The sequence below is a fragment of the Ctenopharyngodon idella genome, chromosome 19 (genome assembly GCF_019924925.1).
Source record: "Ctenopharyngodon idella isolate HZGC_01 chromosome 19, HZGC01, whole genome shotgun sequence".
Lineage (NCBI taxonomy): Eukaryota > Metazoa > Chordata > Actinopteri > Cypriniformes > Xenocyprididae > Ctenopharyngodon > Ctenopharyngodon idella.
In genome coordinates this window covers 24345726-24367915 of record NC_067238.1, presented here as the reverse complement: position 1 = coordinate 24367915, position 22190 = coordinate 24345726, and the positions used below count along the sequence as shown (strand labels likewise).

Sequence of the window (22190 nt, the reverse complement as noted above, 5' to 3'; positions counted from 1 at the left end):
CTCATGTGATTTGAAAGTCTTTTAGTTTTCATTTTATTCAAATTTAAAAAAACGTCCCAACTTTTCTGGAATTCAGGTTGTAAATTATGTGTAAACAAACTTTTATTTTGGATGCGATTAATCACGATTAATCATTTGACAGCACTAAATATAATATAATATAATATAATATAATATAATATAATATAATTAGTGCTGTCAAACAATTAATCCAAAATAAAAGTTTGTTTACATAATATGTGTGTGTACTGTGTATATTTATTATGTATATATAAATACACACATATGCATGTATATATTAAACAAAAATATAATATAATATAATATAATATAATATAATATAATATAATATAATATAATATAATATAATATAATGCAAAAATGACTGCGGCTCTCTCCCTTATCCCTTACTTCACCTTTTTATTTAAATCTTACTTATCTAAATCTAACACTCTTTGAATGATGCACATAACTTGAGCATTATTCAAAAGGAGGATGTTTGTTGAGCAATGTTGTCTTCCGTTATGATCATAAAATCATGATGACGGGTAACTGAAGTGATTTTAGTGTCAGGCCATTTCCTTCTGCAGCTTTCTATACTGGCCATGCAACATTGTGCAACATGCACACATGAAGCAACCACCCTGCTGAAACACTGATAAAGCCATCTCACTGCAGGTGAAATAGTGATGAAATGACTCCTCCAACATAACATCATGTGGGCATGAGAATGAGGAAGATGTGTGCTTTACCTTGTTGTCCGAAGACAGCTTCAGTGTAAGGCAGAAAAGGAAAGCAGAGCAGTTACAGCTCTCTATCTAGTACACTGCAATAAAACTACAGTATCGCTCACTATCTAGAAGGTTTTAAGAATCATTTTACTGTATGTGATTGTCAAATTTACAACCGTTCAAAGACCTCAGAGGTTTCGCAATCAGCACTGAGTTACAGTCAGCATGACTAAATCTGAAGCTGTCCGTTCTTTATAAATTAAGCTTCATGTAATAAATATATCAAGGTGGATATATTATATGATGCACTACCGTTCAAAGTTTTTTTTTATGTAGGTCGTGCAAGTCATTATTCACCTGAAAATCTTTCCCTTTCGACATGTGTATCATCATCGTAGCAGCTTTCAATGTGTGAATGAGATGAGAACTAGGGCATTCAGTGCCCCCTAACAATACACCCAAGCCCCCTAAGCAGCTGCATGGCATAGATTAGCCTTTAATTGGGCTTCTGAATTGAAAATGAAAGCACAAGTTCTCCTTTAACTCTCTCTCTCTCCACACTCAGGACCTGCAATGCTGTGGCACCGGACAGAATCCTGAGAATCTAATTATACTTTCACAAGACTCAGGACAGTTAAGTGTGACCACAGCCTGCAGCCAACGGACTGCTCTACACTAAATTACTCTCATTTACTGTCCTGGGATCCCCTCAAGGAAAAACAACTTTGTAGGCAGAAGCATGTCAAAAACATGGAGCTAAAGGAAGACTTTGTTGCAGTTACCAGAGATTTGGAGTTCTGGCGAGATGGAGGCAGGAAAGACCGTACGTTGGTGGGAGCTTCTTTCTCTATGGAGTGCCTTCTCTGCGGAGCGATACGTTTGTCAGGTTGAGGAGTGGAAGATATAGGCAGGAACTGTGGGGGAACTGGGGAAAAAGAAAAATGGAGGGCAAAAATTGAGTTGAAGAACCACCAGCAAGTCAATGACATGTTTTTGTTGGACTGCAAATACAAAGTTCTAGATATTTCATGATGGTTCTTACTCTTTTTGCCCATGATGGACTCTGGAGATGTGTCTTCAACCAGTGAGGTCGATATGCTGGAGCTGCTATCAGATTTCTGAGTGTTTTGGTCCTCCTGGAGTAAGAAAAAGAGATTATTGCTAACAATCAAGTTCAGATTGAGTCCTATGGGATTGGCCTAGAAGTCTGGTTCAACATTTTGGCAGGGTTCTTGCAATTTAGAAAATATAAAACACACTCACATCAGAGTCTGAGCTGTCAAGCTCGGCTAGCGTAGGTGCTTTGAGTAACCTCTTCCTCTGGGACAGCGGCTGACCTCCGGCTACTCCGTTAACGGGGCTCCGAGCTGGCGATGTGCCATTGGCCAGGGACAGTGTGCTGACGGCCAACTTTCGGGGTCCGTCAGGGATGTCTGTGTGTGGGTGGACATTATGGACATAATCAGACACCAATCAGGACAGCAATGGCTGGCACATTAGGAAAAAGTAGACTTTGTTTACACCACACCCAGTTACAAATTGTTTATTGAATCTGATCTTGAGTACTAACAGTTCTCGCATTGAAATTGTTTGCATCTGTCTGGTTGCCACAGTAATGTCTTAAGCATCAGCATGATGCTAAGAAACTTTCTTTTTCAACAGCTGAGAAGTTTCCAAACAGTCAGAGTGGAAAGTGAGGAAGGAAAACTGGAAATTTTGCCCATCATGGCATCTCGCTGTGTTTCTTAACTCATAAGGCGCATGAGTTACTGTATTTACACATTCATGGATATACTGTGAAAGAAGCAGTTCACTAACTTGTTCACTCTTTGACTACATAGCAAATGCACATATTTCACTATAAGGAAAAACGAGTGCATCCAGACACAGCTAGTAATACAATACATGTCTCGAATTGCTACAAAACAGACTTGAAATCCAATCTGACAAGATTATGAACAGTAGAATATAGTGATAAAATTATATTGCATTGATGTCCATAGCAAATTAAAATAGTGTAATTTAAAAAATCAAGTCAATAGAAGACAATTAAGTCAGTGTGACTGACACAAAAAGTCACAATTGACATTATGTCTAAGTATTGATGACGTTTAATACACTTTGGTTCAATAGTTTGGGGTCGTTGAGATTTTGATATGGTTTTTAAAAGAAGTCACTTATGCTCACCAAGTTTGCATTTATTTTATGTAGTAAAACAGTGATATTGTGAAATATTATTACAATTTAAAAATAAGTGTTTTCTATTTGAATATATATATTTTAAAAAGTAATTTATTCCTGTGATGGCAAAGCTGAATTTTCAGCATCATTACTCCAGTCTTCAGTGTCACATGATCCTTCACAAATCATTCTAATATTCTGATTTGATGCTCATTAAATGTAAAAAAAAAAAAAAAAAAAAAAAGTTGTGCTGCTTAATACTTTTTCTAGAAACCACAATACAATTTTTTTTTTTAGGATTCTTTGATGAATAGAAAGTTTAGAAGAACAGCATTTATTTGAAATACAAATCTTTTGTAACATTAAAAATGTCCTTACTGTCACTTTTGATCAACTTAAAAGTGTCCTTGCTGAATAAAAGTACTCATTTCATCTAAAAAGTAATTTAAAAACCCAAATGCCAAACTTTTGAATGAAAGTGGAAATCTCTATGACACCAAACACTAGATGGTCTCATACAGACTTAAACTACATACAATGTACGGGACTCTCACACAAAAAAAAGCATACAATCAGATTATCAAAGATATAAAGACCAGTATACTACAGCTAAGATGCTGATCATTTATATATTAAGAAAACAAATATTCAATGTAAAAAAAAAAAAAAAACATCCATCTGTCAATATTCCTTGTCATTAGAGGCTCAAGTGAGATATTTCTAGAAAAGAGATTTTTTTATATGGACAGAGTATAAAAATAAACATTGCAGCATATTAAATATTGATGCTTGTGGACTCAGAGTTACATAACCCCTCTTAAACTAGACTAATCCTCATTCAGAAATTAATTCTGTGAGATCTGTGTTTGATTCATACACAAGCTCTCAGAACCCAGGCATTTCTCTCACACTGGGCTCAGAGGCGATATGACAGTCATGTTTGCGTCAGGAATACTTTACCTGAGCTTCGGAACAAGTCCTGTGGGGTGCTCATACTTTTGCCTGCGCCTAAAAAGGAACATATTTTTCAATATGATCCCAAAAGCACAAAACAGGTCTTTCTGCACCTGACTTTCACACAGTAAGCTAATATATAAGTGTAAACCACACTTAGGTTAAACAATCAGCAGCTCTGAGGCTCACTTGTGACTGTAACATCAGCACAACGAAGCACAAACACAGTGTAGCCACACAGAAGCAGCAGCCATACATGACAGAGGATTAGTGGGATATGGAGGTGGAAAGAACTGTGCGCTAAAGCAGAGGGAGGAATTACAGAGGAAAGTCCAGTGCAAACAGCCATATTGGAGGCTAGGAGCAACTGTTTTAGATTAAAAACTATAGACCTTCGCTTATATGGTTTGTTTTATATAACGCAAATGAAAACAAGGCTGCGAAGGAAAGAAATACAGCCCGCTTAATGGGCTTTATTCATTTAACACAGAGTAATCAACCTTTCCATTGCTTCCATTTGCGTAAAAGTTGAGCTTGCTGTTAACTCATGTTGTCAGAAATTGCCAACTTGGAAATGAATTATGTTGCTGCAAAATGCTGTCAGTAGCTATGTTTCCATCCATGTATTTTTATATGCATTTAAAAAAACACAATGGAAACGACAAGAACCACATAAAATCTCAAAATCCACATAAAAAACATCTGTGCTCAATTGAGGTGGATTTTTTTTTATTCTGTAACAAAACCTCTGACTTAACTATAATGGAAACACATTTACCAGAAAATTCATGTATGTGCAAAAAGAAAAAGAAAAAAAAAAATAACGTGACTGCCTCAACAGATCATGTGCTTGGATAACTGGACTAACCGGCGAACCCCTCTCATTGCACACCATCATATTGTCAATATTCTGAAATACCTGAGCCAAAGGCTGTCATCAAAATAATTTGGTGTAATTACCAGCCAGAACAGTTTCACACAATTGTGTTCCCAAACATCAGGTATTCACCTCTGAATGCAAGATAACATGACAATGTTTGTTTTATACGACAGTCCAATTCTTCCAAAAAAAAAAAAAAAAATTTTGGGATGGAAACATAACTAGTGTGAACGTTCCTTAAATCAAGGTTTTTACTCCCCGGGGGATACAAAGGGGAGCTCAGAGTGTCTGTGAAAAAAATTTGGAAAACTTGGAAATTTGGAAAGCTTTCAAAATTAATGTACTGACACTGTACTATGAATTAAATGAATGTAACGCAATTGTTTTTAAACTATTTCACAAATGATTTTATTCCATTGTTTTAACAGCAAGAACTAAAAAAACAAATCTGACTATAGTTTTACGCATATTATTATGCATTTGGTTGTTACTTTCTAGGGAGAAGTGGGTGAAAAAAAAAAAAACACTGCCAAATTGATACTACCATAAATTATTAATTAAATGAAACAAATATTAATTTCTGTACTTAATGCAACAATTTACACATTTGATTGATAATCAGGTAAAAACAATATAACATATTAAACAGAATATTTACTGTATATCTATGTATGCCTCATTTTCATTGGAGTCAAATTAAATATGGTCTATACTATGACCAAAGTCTATTCATAGTTAAGCATATCATCTGGTCATTAAGAATTATAATTAGAACCAGGAAATGAGAGTTATTCTCCATTGACAGGCCACAGCAATGAGTATCCAAGTCAATCTTAGCAACAATCACTAAATGTATTAACGATGCCTACAAACCTGGAAGAGAGTCCACAATTTAATTGATTTCTGGGTTTCATTTGTTTGAATGTGTCTTACTTGGTTAGCCAGAAGTTTCAGAATAAACCTTTAAAGACCTGAGCTAAAATTGGAATAACTGATAACATAGATAATTTTTATGGTAAGTTACCTTGTAACTGGAATAAACTACATGACTTTTTAAAATCTGAACTGATTTTAAAACTCTAGCAATCATACACTTGACAACTTTGTGAACGGTTACAGAGAAACACTGTGCATCATACACTAACTCCGTGTCTACACCAGATACAGACAGCACAACACGACGTGACAAAAGCAAATAGAACTCATTACAATCAGTGATGCTGTCTACACTTTACAAATTCAGTAAACTGATGCCCTGCTCCATTTCTGACATAATTCAAGAGCATGCGCTACTTCTGACATGAAGAACAAATGGATTTGCAACGGTCGCATCTAGTGTAGACGCCCTCAAGCTGTCGCGTCCGGTGTAGACATGGTGTAAATGACTGAGGATCACACACTTCCAGACTTTCATGAAAGTCATTCTGAAACAATATGAAAACAATGTGTTCTAAAATCACCTCAAAACATATTTGATCTCCTCTCAGACTGAATGGAATCAGAGTCTGAAGCTAAAAAAATCTGAGTCTGTGTCCATCATACACTATGTCCATCATACACTATGTGAAAAATCGGTCAACTCAACCTGACCAACATCTGTAGACTGACTCAACTATCAACTTGTCCAGACTGCAAATAGGGGCACAAGTTGTGTAGTGTATTCCAGCCTTTCCAGAATCCGATCCTGTCTAAACCGACTCGCAATCCTGATAATGTAAGAAGGATTTCCTTTAGACTGGATGCACTGCCATGTCCTCTTCCTCCTCTGAGGACTATAAGGTTCAATGCCACAACCCCACCACCAGAGGAGTGTGACATGAGGGTAGGAGCAACTACGGAGGCACAACCACAGAAGCTGGAGGGTCAGTGAGCTGACAGCGGTAAAGCCACAGTGAAGTCTTTACCTGATGAGTCAAAACTGACAGACATGCTAAGTGGGCGTATTACTGTGAGAGAGGCAGAGGTTATGGATGAAGAGAGAGGGAGGAGAAGATAAATAAAGCCATGGGTTAAAACAAGGCATTAAATGTAAATGCATTCAATGTCAGATATAAAGGATGCTGTTCTGTAAATCTGTTAATAAACAGGAACACAATTCTACAACCGAGCAGCCAAACAACATGTAATTTCTTTTAGGATCAAGAAAGAATACATGTTATTTTTTACATTTCATTCCAGACAACCACTATACAGGTGAAACTGTCAAAACTACGATTCACATTACGAAACTAAGGACTGGTGAAGCTTTCTGACAACATATAATGTATAGCACATTCACACAACCAGTGGCATCCAAATCAACTTTTTAAACTATTTTAAGACCAAGAATGAAAAAAACATTTTTATTCTCACAATTTTGCACTGGGCAACCACTAAATTGCTTAAAATGCTGAAGTACAGTCAAACTATTTACATAACAGAATCAGATATTTATGATAATCTCCTTTAAGTTTTAAAGGTTTATAGACTGTAGACACTGAACTTTGTCTCTTTAGGCAGATGGAGAAAACAACACTCTTTTCACCACACAAACTGAAAATACATTCATGCAAACTTTAGGCTTTATTAAGTCTGTTGCAAGCAACTTAAATCTGAGATATTTATCCAACATGGATCAGTCCGATATAATGATCGCCATATTCATGCTTGTGTAACAGTACAATCATCCACACAAAGAGTCTAAAGGTCTTTATGTATATGCACACATTCAACTTAAAACCTTACAATCTGTAACTATTGAATCCTAAATAACACCACGAGACCAAATCTCATGGCAAATACACTGTACCCTCTATATAACCTCAATGGAGCTGATGTACAGTATGGTACATGAATCTAATGTATTAATGTGAATAAATACATTTAAAAAAAACATACAGTATCAATCCAAGGTGAGGAATATTAGTGATTTACAGCTGTAAATAAAATGGGCTGCACATAATTAGAGACACATGGCTGTACTAGAGACACTGTTAGTGAACACAAATGGTTCAGTGTAACACAAGCAGCCATGCATGAGAATGACACACTGTCACACATCTGTACTGCTGTCTGTCATGACCTGAGGTCAATCTCTATCACATCGACACATACAGTACTCACCTCCGTCCAACATGACTGATATATTTGATATTTAGGTTAACTAACACAGCATGAAACTAGGTTTGAGTGTATACAACGCTATTTAAAATAAATAATGGATATAGAATATGAATAGAATGCATTTGGAAAAATATTTGTGCACAGAACGATAAACATGGGGACAAGATGATGAACACTAGCAGTCAAAAATGTGGACACACTTGATTAAAATGTTTCCCATGATCTTAAAAACCTTTTGATTATGCTTAAATCTTTAGAACTGTGCCTACATTTGAATATCTTAACATATATCGAATGGAAGGAATTAGACATTTACTGCCACCCACTGGCAGTTTTAGTTTCTTATTTAGAGTATAATTTCATTTAAAAAATATCATATTTCCATATTAATAAAAAAATAAAATAAATAAAGATATAGTTAACCCCAAATAAAATTTAAAATTCACTTATCATTTACTCAACCTCATGGTCCAAAAGTTTGTGAATCTACTTTTTGTAATGTTTATTTGATGCTTTACACAATAATGACTTAATATAATCTTTTGAGGATAATTTCTCAGCCAAATTTAATGTGTGATTCATTTGCAATCAATTTATCGCCACGTCATGTAATTAATTAGACTAAAAATTTTTAATTAAAAAAAAATAAAAAATTTAGTATTATACAATGCTTAACAGTTGTTTATAACATAATTATGTGTAATGTTTTCTTTTTTATGGACAAGTTGGACTAGTTAGTGAAGGAAAAGCAACATTTTTGGTCACTACATAATGTCCATGCATCCGTTTGTGTTATTTCATAGTTCTGATAACTTTATTATTATTATTATTATTATTATTATTATAAAATTGGTAAAATGGGGAAGATAATAAAAATAAAGAAAGAGTGGATGTCCTCAAATGTTTGACTGGTAGTGTATATAATTCCAGAATTAAAAATGGCAGTGTTTTTTATTAGTATATGTAGTCTAGCTTATGTTTTTAGTCATATGCTTATATGATGTGAACAAGTGTGTGAAACTGCACTAACCGAGTCGACTCCTACGGATCATATCAGGTGAGACAGGCCTCAGCTTTCTCTCCGACCTGATCTCTTCCAGGATACGTTCATGAAGGCTTGGAGGTGTTGGAGTGTGAGGCTTTAGCTTACGAGCAGAAACCTTAAAGCACATACAAACACACAAAGGTTGAAATTTTTCTGTTAATAGGTGTATAATTTGTCAGAATAGTTTCACTTCATTTTAAAGATACTCCAGCTCACATATGACCAAAAGTCAGTGTATGTTTTCATGCTCACAGGATTCAGTGGAGGTCTGGATCGAATGAACTCCAGTATGATCTCGTGGGCACTCTTCTTTAACCTCGGAGGAATGTTACCATTGACCTACAGCAAAAAGGAGGCACAGCAGGGGTCAAAGGTCAGACAGGCTCTTTACAATAAGCACATGTCAGTGAACTAAAACCCAATGTCATTTGCAGTCAGAAAGTCAGAGAGTCAGAAAAGAATGCACTGGACGCATTTCAAACAAGTGTCCTGTCTGAAGAATGCATCAAAATAATATTATTGACAGCTATGTCCTATTGTCTCAGCTTTAATAACTGGAGGCAAAGGTGTGCTTGTTGAATAAAAATTTGACCTATTACCTCACTCGGTTCAAACTGGCCTATCATATAAGACGTTGACTCTGACGTGGCAGCTCTCTGAAAGTTTTGCAACCTTATATGTCTATTTCTAAACAATAACCTCCAGCCATCTTGATATACTGACTCCAGTGTCATTCACTTAATCCTGTTCAACCCTATAAAATATTTTTCTACCCTGCAGCTTCAGAAATAAGCCTGCTTGAATTCTGATAAGCAAAGCAAACATTGTTGTGGTTTATGATATCTGTAACAAACAGCAATAAAAGTGAATTGAACTGTGCGACTGTACTGTTGGTACAAAATAGTGACTCATGCTTGTTTGTTCATGGAGAAATTAAAAATGATTTTGATCACAGATGCTGACATCACACGATATGCTCTGAAAACATCCTGGAGTATCCAGTCATATTTATCTACACACGTGCACACTAACCATGACCTTGCGAAGTTTGTAGCGTTTGGAGCGGATGTCGTCCATGAGCATCTCATAAGGCGTGAGCTGGAACTCGATGGGTAGAGGATTATATTGACGCTCCTGGACCTTCTTCAGCTTCACACCATGTCTCAGGTCCCTCATCACCTGCACCCAAAACCGTGCCTGTGGAAAAACACGTACTTAGCCATGGCTTATGACTGCCCTGAACCAATGCGCACTCTTAACAGTGCTCAATCTGAATGCATTCAGCACCATTATGCATTCATGAGGAATGGGCTTATGGGATTGCTCTTACCCAGTCAGCATTTTGCAGCTCATTCAGGTCTTTGACGGGCTGCTCTGTTTCTCCTTCCATCTTTCGTAAATTCTGAGAAAGAAAAAGACAGAAAAAGATCTTAAGGCATATTCCCAGGGTTTCAAAAGAGGGATGTGAAAATCCTGCAAGTTAAATCAAGGCAAAAAAAATCCTAGAAATATTTTTTTTTAATATTTTTTCCCTATGAAGAATATATTTTTCCCCTTAAATATTTTTTAAAAATTCCAAAAATATATAAAAACATATTTCTTAAAACATATTTTTAAAATCTTTAAAGTATTTTTTCCTAAAAATATAAAAATATTTATAGAGGCCTTATGTCACAATGTAATAGAAAACAAAGGACATACTCCATAAAATGTGTTCAGAATTTCTTTGGTTACAGATGTAGAATGACCTCGATTGTCCTCAGTCTGGTGTTAAAATAAGAAAAAGTCAATGTCGCTTTAACCATTGTGGGTCTGGCTTGTTTGTAAATCAATTTGTTCTCATGTGACATAAAATCCCAGTAAGCAGGACAATATTAGGTAATCAATATTGAAGCATGATCAATACGCAGCTAATGCAGTCTTTAACTACTTTAACTAGTCTACACTACATTGGCAAAAGGTCATTTCCACACAGGGTTTAAGCTGGGACAACAGCATCCATGATGGCGGTAATGGCTGCGTCACCTGCAACTGTTAATCGACAAACTATAAAAACGTGTTTAGTAAACTTTATCCCAGAATATGTTTGTTTTGAGTTTGAGTGGTTTGACATTCAAGACAAAATAAATGAGATTTACCATGACAGAACAAATGAAATTGTGTATGATTAAATTTGGATTTTTTTCAGCATAGCCTTCGAATTATGTAAGCCAGGCTTATGGTCAGAACAATAAATCATTCTTTTGCTGCCGCTTGGATTGCTTATTAAATTCTTTGGTGAGTTTGCAGTCTTCCCACCTCAGAAGAACTCAAAGCAGAAGTGTGCGTCCCCTCTGGGGTTTACTCAGCCCTGACGCGGATTTAGCATGAATGAACAGAAACACACAGACGGAGCTAATATCTGAGCAGAAAGAGTCTGATCTCTTAAAATCAAACACAACTGTGCTGCATCACAAAACACAATCCAAAAAGAAGCAATTCATTCATGCATAAGAAAGAAAAAGAAACAGAGAAAAAACGCTCTGAATCATCAGAGCGAGACTATTTCTGCCAATCTGGCAAAGATCAAAAGAACCACATGGCTGATTCTGCCTGTTTCTGCCCCTTTCCACTCGCTCTCTACACTCCTCTTCTTCTCTAAAGCAGGGGTGCTCATTAAATCCAGCTCCTACAAATCTACTATGGTGCAGCGTTTAGTGCAAAACTTGATATAACACATTTGCCAGTAATATGCAACTGAGCAATTAATCTGGGGTGCATTTCCCAAAGCAAACTATGGTCACAAGTTACCAATAGAGTTCAATGGGACTTACAAGCATAGTTGACTAACGATGCTTTCGGGAAACGCACCCCTGGGCTGCAAAGAAATTCTCATACTTGTATTACTCACAAGCCATATGCAATTTGTTAATTAATACTATTTTAGTCTTTCTTTGTTTTATTCAATGTGTTAATTGCAGATTCTTTGTAATTGTGAAATTTACTAGCAATTTCTGAGTGAAAATTGTTTCTACATCAATTTTTTATAGTGTATATAAGTTTTAACATCGATAACATCTAGGCTAGCTTAATTCATTACTACTTTACTTTTAAGTTCATACATTAAAAAACGTCCACTGCAGTTTCGGCCTTGACATTTTGACAATGAGAAAAAAAGAAAGAAAATCACCACAAACTCTTTCTGCAGTTTAAGAGGTTGTGGGAATAGACACTTGGAAAATCCACTAGAAACAATAAATCATCCCAGAACCACACTAAATTAAATGTTCAATTAATTGCACTAATTCTAACACTATTTAGGACAGATAGCATGTGAATGGGCCCTGGATTAGCTTTTTAAGCTGTGTGATTCTGGTTCAGGATTGAGCAGCCCTGCTCTGTCTGATAACTGCTCCTGTTTCATTTGCGACCCACCAACATGTGACCTCCACCCAGTGCCACTTGGTGCTCCGGTTCTGTAAGGAGCTATAGCAAACAGGTTAATGCAAACTAATGCCTTTGAGAGAAAGAACACATTCAGTGGGATAAGGCTCATGTTACATGTTCACATACCACTTGATTACATGTTATAGTTTAAACAACCACACTTTGTACTAAAAAGGGCTAAACATGCCTTTCTGAGTAGGGAGATCATACAGCAATCCACTTAAAACTGCTTCTTACGAGCCTTATTAATATAAATAAATGCACACCATTATATTAGGAGAGATTGAGACAGACATGCACTTCCTCTTTCACTGTCAGATTTAGATCAATAAGAGCTAAATAAACCTAATAAAGAATTTACAGCCCTGACTGAAATAGAACAAATAAAGATAATACTAGCAGAGGGACAGACAGCAGCACAGGCTGCGAGATATGTGTGGATGTGCCACAGCCTGAGAGACAGCAAGTGGATATATTGTTTTATTTACAGTAATGCCAATAAAGCAATATTAAATTGAAATGAATTGAGAGAGAGAGAGAGAGAGAGAGAGAGAGAGAGAGAGAGAGAGAGAGATACACATGTTAGCTGCGTCCCAATTTCAGCCTTCAAAGGCCACACCTTTGAAGGCTGTCAAGGTTGTACTAAGTGTTGTTAAATGGGATGGTCTAGCTTACGTAGGACTGTTCTTGTCGCCTAACAACTGTGACAGCAGCCGTTGATGAGCGGCAGTAACATTTGTACTGGACTTTTTTGAAAGTTATATTCAACAGTCTGAAAACAAAAACAAACCTGTCTAAATATGTTCACCGTGGTCCATTTATATACATAATAAAGAGTATAAAGACTATATAAAAATCACATCTTAAAATCATATATAATATTTATAATATTTATATTATATATATATATATATATATATATATATATATATATATATATATATATATATATATTTTATTACATTATTATTCGAGAAATCTGAAACCCAATATTTACATTTGAAAGTGTAATCCGGCAATTTCTCTCCAAAAACAATTCTCTCGTCACCGGCACGCAATGAATTCTGGGGTATCTTTCATTGCCTGGGAAACGAAGGACACATTTCGAGGCCGCATTTGAATGAGCCTTTGAATTGGTACAGCCTTCGTACCGCCACGCCGGCGCAATTGACCTTTGAAATGCAGTCTTCGAAGGATGCAGCCTCTGAATTGGGAAGCAGCTTATATGGACAGAAGCATTGGGACACACCTCTTAATTACTGAATTCAGGTGTTTCAATCAGACCCACAGGTGTATAAAATCAAGCACCAAGCCATGCAGTCTGCATTTACAAACATTTGTGAAAAAATTAGTCGTTCTGAAGGGCTCAGTGAATTTAAGTGTGGTGCTGTGATAGGATGCAAGTTCATGAATAAGTCAGTTCATGAAATTTCATCCCTGCTAGATATTCCACGGTCAACTGTAAGTGGTATTATTGGAAAGTGGAAGCATTTAGGAACAGCAGCCACAGAGCGAAAGACCACTTACAGTCACAGAGCAGGGACACAGAGAGCTGAGGCGCACGATGAGTAAGAGTCGCCAACGCTCTGCTGATTCCATAGCTGAAGAGTTCCAAACTTCCACTGGCGTTAAAATTAGCAAAAAAAAAAAAAAACTGCCTGACTAAATTGTTTGGTGGAGGAGGGATAATGACATTGTGCTGTTTTTCAGGGGTTGGACTATAGGCCCCTTACCTCCAGTGATAGGAAATCTTAATCCTTCAGCAAACCAGGACATTTTGGACAATGCTATACTTAGTGGGAACAGCTTGGGGAAAGCTCTTTTCTATTCCAGCATAACTGTGCCCCAGTGCACAAAGCAATGTCCATAAAGACATGGTTGGATGAGTTTAGTGTGGAAGAAATTGACTGGCCTGACCTCAACCCCATCAAACACCTTTGAGATGAACTGGAATGGAAATTTCGAGCCAGGCCTTCTCCTCCAACATCAATGCCTGATCTCACAAATGCTCTACAGGATGAACAGGCACAGAAATTCCCACATAAACACTCAAAAATATTGTGGGAAGCCTTCCCAGAAGAGTGGAAGCTGTTATAGCTGCAAAGGGGGGACCAGAAATTGAGTAAAATCAAAAAGCCATTTTTTCAGTGCGTCAATGTGTTAGGTAATATTGCACTAAAGCATTGTTGGTTTCAATCCACCTCCACAGTCCACGGCCTGTTTATGAGTCACTTGTGCAGTCAGCCCACTCACCCTATTCTATCTGATAAACAAACAGCCTCATGAGGCTTTCAGTACTGTACCTTATTATGGCTGTTTTGATTTTCACCCTGTCACAACAATATTATTGTAAGACGCTGACCCTTTCATTTGTTTCGGCTTTGTTTTTGGCATAAATAACACAGAACTGAGAACACAGCTCTTCAGCTAAAAAAAAAAATCTGATAAAAAAAAAAAAAAAAAAAGTATTTCTGATTAAAAAAACTCATTAAATTAACTCACTCTTGCACTTGGCAGTTGTGCCAAAAAAAAGATCATTTTGGACCCACACATAAATAACTGAGTAGATATGAGTGTTATATGAGGGTCATTACCTCTTTGGCACACTTGATCTTCTCCAAGAAGGTGCGTAGCTCCTTGGTCTCTGCGTACAGGGCTCGACATACGGCTTGGTAGTGGTTGGGAGCATCCGATGGGCTGGGGAGGTGAGACGTGCAGAGCTGGAGAGGAGAAAACAGCATTAGAGCTGGAATTCCCAAACATTTTTGTGAGCTGAACCTCTGACATTTTAAGTGATTTAATTTTTTAAAATTATTTTATTATCAATATTTCAAGTGTTTTATTTACATTGCTTTTATTTTAAAAGCATCTATTTATTTCTTAAAACATTTTTATGATTTAAGTAATTATTAGTTTTTCATCTACTCACAAACGATTTATTTGAGTACCATTTTAGAGTACCATTTATTTGTTTGGGCAACCATCATATGACCACATGTTGAGATGTTATTGTCCCTTGTATTGAGACCAAATAAGCAATAATGTTTAATTTTAATTTTTATTCCCCATTTGAATGTTGCTATAATATATATATTATATATATATATTATATATACACACTGTACACAAAAATGCTCCCAAACATCCCACCTCTTTGCCCCATTCACAAGCAAATTGGTTACAGTACGACTACAAATCTTTAGTAATTGCTCTGTTTGTCAAGTCGTCTCTTTCCTAAAATAGTTCACTGGGTTTCAGAGGAGAGAAGTGCATTTTAAGGTCAACGAATGTCATCTCCAACTATGTCTGATAAGTTAATCCTTACATCTTTTACAGACTTTAAGAAAATCATCTTCTGAATCTGTCTAATAAGTTAATCCTGGCATTACACATTATGTTTTGGCACATAGCTGAGAGCCAAACCCAAAGCTTGCATGCCTAGCAGGTCAAAAACACAGGCCCATTTAAAGTTCAGTGTCCCAGGTATAATAGTTTGAGCATGACAAGCATTTTAAATACACAATTACTCTAACTAAAGACACCTCCAACCAGCTAAATGACATTTTTCCCCACACCTTCCCATGAGCCCTGCCCTCTTCAGGAATGTCTTACACAGCGCAGATTCACAATCTCCATGACGTGTTTTTACGCTCGATGAGAATACTGACTACGCCAAGTGATAGTGAATACTACCTGGGGAAAAAAACCTGCTAGACCTGACAGGAGGGAGATAAGAAGTGAAAATAGACAAAAATGGAAAATCATTTATGTAGGAGGATGTTAAAAGAATACTCGACAAAGTCCCTTTACTTTCCCATTCCAAACAAATGGGCTGAGATAATGAAAGAGGCACGTCTCAACGGTAGTACACTATCTTCTGTTCTCATCCTCCTTATGTTTTTGTAAACCTTTCTCTGTCTAAATACAGAATTTAAAAGGTTTTACCAGTCAGAGTATAAATAAAGACAGTCAGCTCGGAGAAATCTAATGTCATGGTTCGTTTCTGTGCTCGACCTCACCACTAAAGTCAGAGACAGAAAAGAAGGCATGGAAGGACAGACATTATCTTCTAAGTAGTCCTGAAAAGGCCCTGCAGAATAATGCAGAACGTACTGTGACCCAAACTGACCATTACCAGATGCATGTTGTTTGTTTGTTTATCACTCCATGGGTATTTTCATGGGGAATAACAAGTTAAAGGTGTCGCTTATTTTGATGTTAACTCATGCTAAATCTAGTATCTGTGTGTACACAGTCTGGTCATATTCTTTCTTTCCTCATTTCATAAAGAGTTTCTCTATTAGTGTATTGATAAATATAAATTTAAAAGAACTGCTGCTAAGTGTCTAAAGGCTTTTATGGAGTCCCAGGGTAATGTGTTACTGGAGTGGGCCGGAGGGAGCAGCATAATGAATACCAGCTGAGAGTAAATAACACTCACACAGATCAATCCAACTCAGGATCTGCAAGGAAGACTTTGCTTCCGAAGATCCACAAGGGGGGGGGGAACTGGACTTTTTTTATTTATTTAAAAATATTTAAAAATTCTATATGGATTATAGGCTATAAATTATATTTAATTAAAAATTTTAAGAGTTAAATGAATTAACTCTTTCCTTGCCATCGTTTTTTTTTTTTTTTTTTAGTTGCCATTCAGCACCAGAATTTTCGAACCCTTGAATATGTTGTATGAATATCTGAACATACAATATATCAAAAGAAAGAACAGAGCCTCTGATTTTAAACAACAACAACAACCATTTTATTCTAGCTTCATGTATTCTTTTTTTTTTTTATAAAACGGTTAGTTCCTGTCCTTGATTCTGATTGGTCAATAGCTGTGTTTTATTCACGATAAAACATGGCTATGACCACTTCTGTATATCACTACACAACTCCCTTAGCAACCACTCTTAGCAACGTAAACTGTATGTTCTCAATTGATATTGTTCATTGAAGCTTACTGTATTATGTACAAGAATATTGTGAGAAAGAGATCGAGTGAGCGAGTTTACTACCTGCATTCAGATTTAGCATTTTCTTTCAGGTCAGTCCTATGTTCATAATAAAAAAATCTGTCTAAATGTCCGATGTATTATCTTGTCCTTTTAACAGTCAAGGGGTTTTCCCATGACTGACAGTCACTAGTCAAAGCTTCTGTCAGTTGCGTCTTGTTCTGTGTTCACAACAATTCAGTCTTTTAAATGTAAAAGTCTTCGCTACTGACTGACACACTCATAAAGACAGTCTTTGCCGCCATCTAATGGCATAATAATGTAACTTCTGTTGCTGTTCACGGTCGGGGACTATTTTTTCCGGTGGAAGAAAGGCTTTTAATAAGATTTTACTTCATGAAAGTTGCTTTGTTACATATTTTTGGCTTTAATAATTGTATTGTGTGGTAACCGTTTTATAAAAGCAATAAGGTACTCAAGGCTAGTGCTGTATCATGAATAAGTCACAGCTGAAGGGGTTAACAACGCCCTTCAGCCGTGACTTATTCACGATACAGCACAGCCTCTCATACCTTATTGCTCACATCAATACTTGAATGTGGGTTTCATAAAAAAACAAAAAGCTGAGAAAATTGCATTTTTGTCAGAGATTTCGTCCATATCAGATTCAGAATGATGATCAAAACATAGATGGAGTAGATTTGAGTCCATCAACAACCCCATAGCTTCACCGTTGTTAACTCTTCATGGGTTCGTCATTTTATTCGGTAACGTTAGGCAGTTTTGATTTATATGCTGCTTAATGTTTGATGATCGCGTTATTTTACATGTGCATAAGCAATGCTTCTATCGCTTGTTTCTGCTTCTTCTTCACTTGTTTTTTGATCCAGAGATTCTGTACTCTTTCAGAAGATGCGTTAAGACCCCGTTATACTTCAAACATAATCGAAGAACGAAGTGAACGAACATTTCGAACAAAATCAGGCAAAAATGAAGTTCGTTTTGGGAGTTTGCAATGGCTTGCCAAAGCAAACTCTCAGGAAAAGTTTGCTCCAGCTGCAAAACACCTTCGTACTACCATTGGTTCGTGATGATAACGTAATAGGAGGTGTGCGCTGAGGCTCACCTATTTTGAACTTCGTTTTACCCCTAAACGAAGAACGAAAAAGAACTTAACCCTAAATATATTTCAGGGCCTTAACAGCACCCCCTACCATATAACAGTGAAAACATGGATTGCCAGACAATTCCGTCAATGGCGGGGAAGCGTTGTGTGATAAATTAAGGAAAATTCCATCAATGGCGGGGAAAGAGTTAATAAAATTATTATATTTTAAGATTTTAATAAAATTGCGATAAAATTGATTATGACCCATTATAACCTGACTATAACCCGATGTATAATGATCTATCAATACTTACAGAAATAATGTCACGGTAGCCACGAATGTTGGAGACTTCTGCAGGTTCTTCCTCTCCCTCATCCTCTTCTTCTGTTGCCTCATATCCTTCATCAGGACAGTCTGTTTCTGTGTCTGCCATGTTGGTCATGAGGTCGATGAGCTGCTCCAGAGGAGGGCTGAGTTCTCTCTCCTCATGCTCCTTCAGGCCGTAATCCAAAGCCTTGTAGATCATTATACCCAGAGACTCTATGATCTGTAACACATACAGTCACATTCATCATGCATTACTGAATAAATAACCATAAACCATGACATCAGAAGCAACACGTGCTATGACATAAACCTTTATTTTACAACCCATATCATGACCACTGATAAAAGGCATCAGACTAGCTCAAGAGAAAGAGAAAGTCAACAACCTCTTGGATAAGCCTCATTACAGTCTTATGACTCTCAGAGGCCTGTATGGTTTAATGGAGGGGGAATTCAGACAAACGCTGGATATTTGGCTCAAATAGGGCTCAACAATAAGGCCCAGTAAGGCCAGTGCTGCATTTATGTCATCTGTGGTAAATCTATCTTGTCAAGATTCATTCAACAATATTTATTATTCCTTATCAGTTATTTATGCTTTGCAATTTATTTTTGTTGTAAATTTGTCTCATTAATAAATATTAAAATTATAATAACTGTTAATATATTAAATAATGTTGGACATTTAATATTTATTTATGTATTCATTTAAAATTAATCTTGACACATTATATAAAAATATATAATATTATTAATTTATCATATATTATATGAATGTAGGAAATGTAATTGTTTACATTAATATTTGTTCATTCATTCACTCATTCATTCACTCATATTGAATCATATTTAGACAAATTAGATAAGAAGTTTCTAAAAAAACAGCAGCAATTTTTAATTTGTGTAAAACTGAATATCTTTCTGTGAGTCACATTTCCATGCTGTTACCCACCGTGTGCCTGACTGTTTCTGTGGACACAAAGATCCCCTGTTATAATATGAGCCATCAAGGAGTTGATTGACCGTCCTAGTGTTGTTTGTACCAGTTCAATTCAATAATGTCAGAGTAAGTTCAAGCAACAGAAACGGATGTACTCGTGAGACAACTGAAAATCAGCCTGGGAAACATTGAAGCTTGGGTTCACATCAGGAGACTGTCATGACCCAACAGCCAACAAGCGATCAATTAAACTAATACCTAACTAATACAATTGAGCTGCAAGAACAGCTCATGCAGAGCAAATTATATTATGCAATTACTGACAGAGTGGTAAAACCAACTATTTTGCCAATCTTGCCATCATGCAAAAGTTTGGCAAACATCTCTGAACAACAAGATGGTCTGTTAACTTCCAAACTAGTTCAAATAAGGAAAAATACAGATAATTTAGATACAGATTTGCTCTCAACCCTATGTCAATAAACTAAAACAAAACTCCAACATGTAACAGAGAATTAACTATGTTTATAAAGGGGCTTATGCGAAACACCTTATCAGCGAGGAGATAAAAACCAACATAATTATTGTTATGTAAGAGAGCGCTCAAACAGATGAGGCTTTACCACTGGGCATCATGTCTCCTAAACATTTCACCACTTCCACCGCTGATGAACAAACCAAGACTCATCAGAGCAGCTCATCTCTATATCAATATTGACACACTTCCAGGCGTGGATTTGCTGTAGTTCGTACCTGCTAATAACATGCTGTGTTCCAGACGTTAATCCTTGTCATGAGGAAAACAAATATTATAAGTGTCCTGCTCTTATGTAATCTAATCCTCTATGTACAGTAATACACTACACAAGAGCTCAGTACATGATTCAGACCTGAGAAGCCACCAGCAAGTCTAGCCTGCGTGGGACTGCAAACACAGAATGGGCCCTAAACAGTGTAACAGCCAAGGATTCATTCATTACTAGCAGACTTGTTTTTAGTTGTTTAATAACACTTAAATGCTAGGAGTGGGCAGTATGAAAGAATTCTCATATCTAGCTATGAGTAATTTTATTTCACTGTGGTCATGTTATAAATGGGGATTAATCTATATTACAATTCTGGCTACTACAGATGATAACTATAATTATAATTACTATAAAATTTTATACTATTTTGTAAAATCATTCAAAAATAAAACATTTAAAAAAGGGCAAATATTCAGTTTGAGACTTGCTAAAGATTACATTTTAGTGTTATTAAATTATTACTGTTTTTAAAGATTAAAATAGTACTTCACAACTGGCAAAACGTGCTTTAAATAAAACTTGGCTGCTTATACAGTAGAAACTAGAAAGGCGAAACAAATTTGAAATTGGTGCTACCTGACTAGAGAAAACAGAGGAAAAAAAAAAAAAAAAAAGGCCTTTTTGCCAAATAGGTAGGAAAACTTCGACACCCATAATGCACTGGTCATGTTGCCATCCAAGGCCACTCCCACCAGTCTGCTATAAGCTTACCGGAGTCAAATACTGCCTTGCTTTAGTAGGAAATACTTCTTAGCAAACTTTTAGTCACAATCGTAAATATGGAAAGAATGCTGTGACAGAAAATCTGAAAAACCTCCATGTTTGTAATCAGCATTAAAACTGGATGACCACAAACACAGTGTTTTAGGCCAAACGGAGGGGAAAAAAACTCAAAGAAACTGCTGTTCTGTCAGTTCTACCCGAAGCAAAATGCTGTCGTGAACAGTGAACATTGTTAATTTACATATACTACCGACATTGTAACAATACAAAGTGCGTTGAAAATCTGTGAAGTTAAACTTTAATTTTGATAATATTAATACTATTTAATATTTATAAGTAAACAAAATTCAATATAGATCAGTAAATACTCTATATCAACCAATACAAATCAAATTATATATATATATATATATATATATATATATATATATATATAGATAGATAGATATTGACTTGTTTGAGACATGTCCTGTTCAGTTTTCCAGTATTATTCCATGTTTCTTTGTCACTCCCACATGTAAACAATGCGTTATACAATCTCAGTCACAAACACAGTCTTTCATTGATGCCCTTTTATTCCAGCTTTTTCAGGTGTGGTCAACATCAACAAAACATCAGACATCCACCTCAGTTACACATCTGGGAGAGGCAGAGCTTTTACATAACATAAGTTCACTAAAAAGGGGAAGTCAGGAAGAGAAGGAGTATGATGATGCAAAATGCAGCGCCAGCTCATCGAGTGGCTCATCATTTATTAAATAATGGAGAGGTTGTTTGGCACACGTCAGTAACTAACAGCCCTAAAGCTGAATGTAATTGTTTTGCCTTTGTAGAGCTGCCTGTGCTGAATACACCCAGACAACAGATCCACATATGACAGGCTTAATTTTTTACTTACTTGCTTCTTGCTTCTACAAACACACACACACATATATACATACATATACATAAATTACAAATGCAATTAACTTCTGAAGATTTACAAAAGCAGAATGACTGCTACTTTTTCCT

General features: G+C 36.2%; 1 protein-coding gene across 7 annotated transcripts in view; it reads right to left on the bottom strand.

Annotated features, from left to right (window-relative positions):
- spire1a (spire-type actin nucleation factor 1a) overlaps window positions 1-22190 on the bottom strand; it is a 48521-nt gene that overhangs the window by 5620 nt on the left and 20711 nt on the right. For 3 of the 7 annotated variants that reach the window (XM_051872320.1, XM_051872323.1, XM_051872326.1), the window contains 11 exons: window positions 18697-18930; window positions 14914-15039; window positions 10224-10295; window positions 9926-10090; window positions 9146-9232; window positions 8879-9008; window positions 3873-3920; window positions 1995-2164; window positions 1774-1867; window positions 1514-1656; window positions 753-770 (listed from right to left, as the gene is read on the bottom strand). In XM_051872320.1, the coding sequence (XP_051728280.1) occupies window positions 753-770; window positions 1514-1656; window positions 1774-1867; window positions 1995-2164; window positions 3873-3920; window positions 8879-9008; window positions 9146-9232; window positions 9926-10090; window positions 10224-10295; window positions 14914-15039; window positions 18697-18930 (1287 nt within the window). The remainder of the gene's footprint in view (window positions 1-752; window positions 771-1513; window positions 1657-1773; window positions 1868-1994; window positions 2165-3872; window positions 3921-8878; window positions 9009-9145; window positions 9233-9925; window positions 10091-10223; window positions 10296-14913; window positions 15040-18696; window positions 18931-22190) is intronic. The other 4 variants (XM_051872321.1, XM_051872324.1, XM_051872325.1 and 1 more) reach the window with 3 other exon arrangements.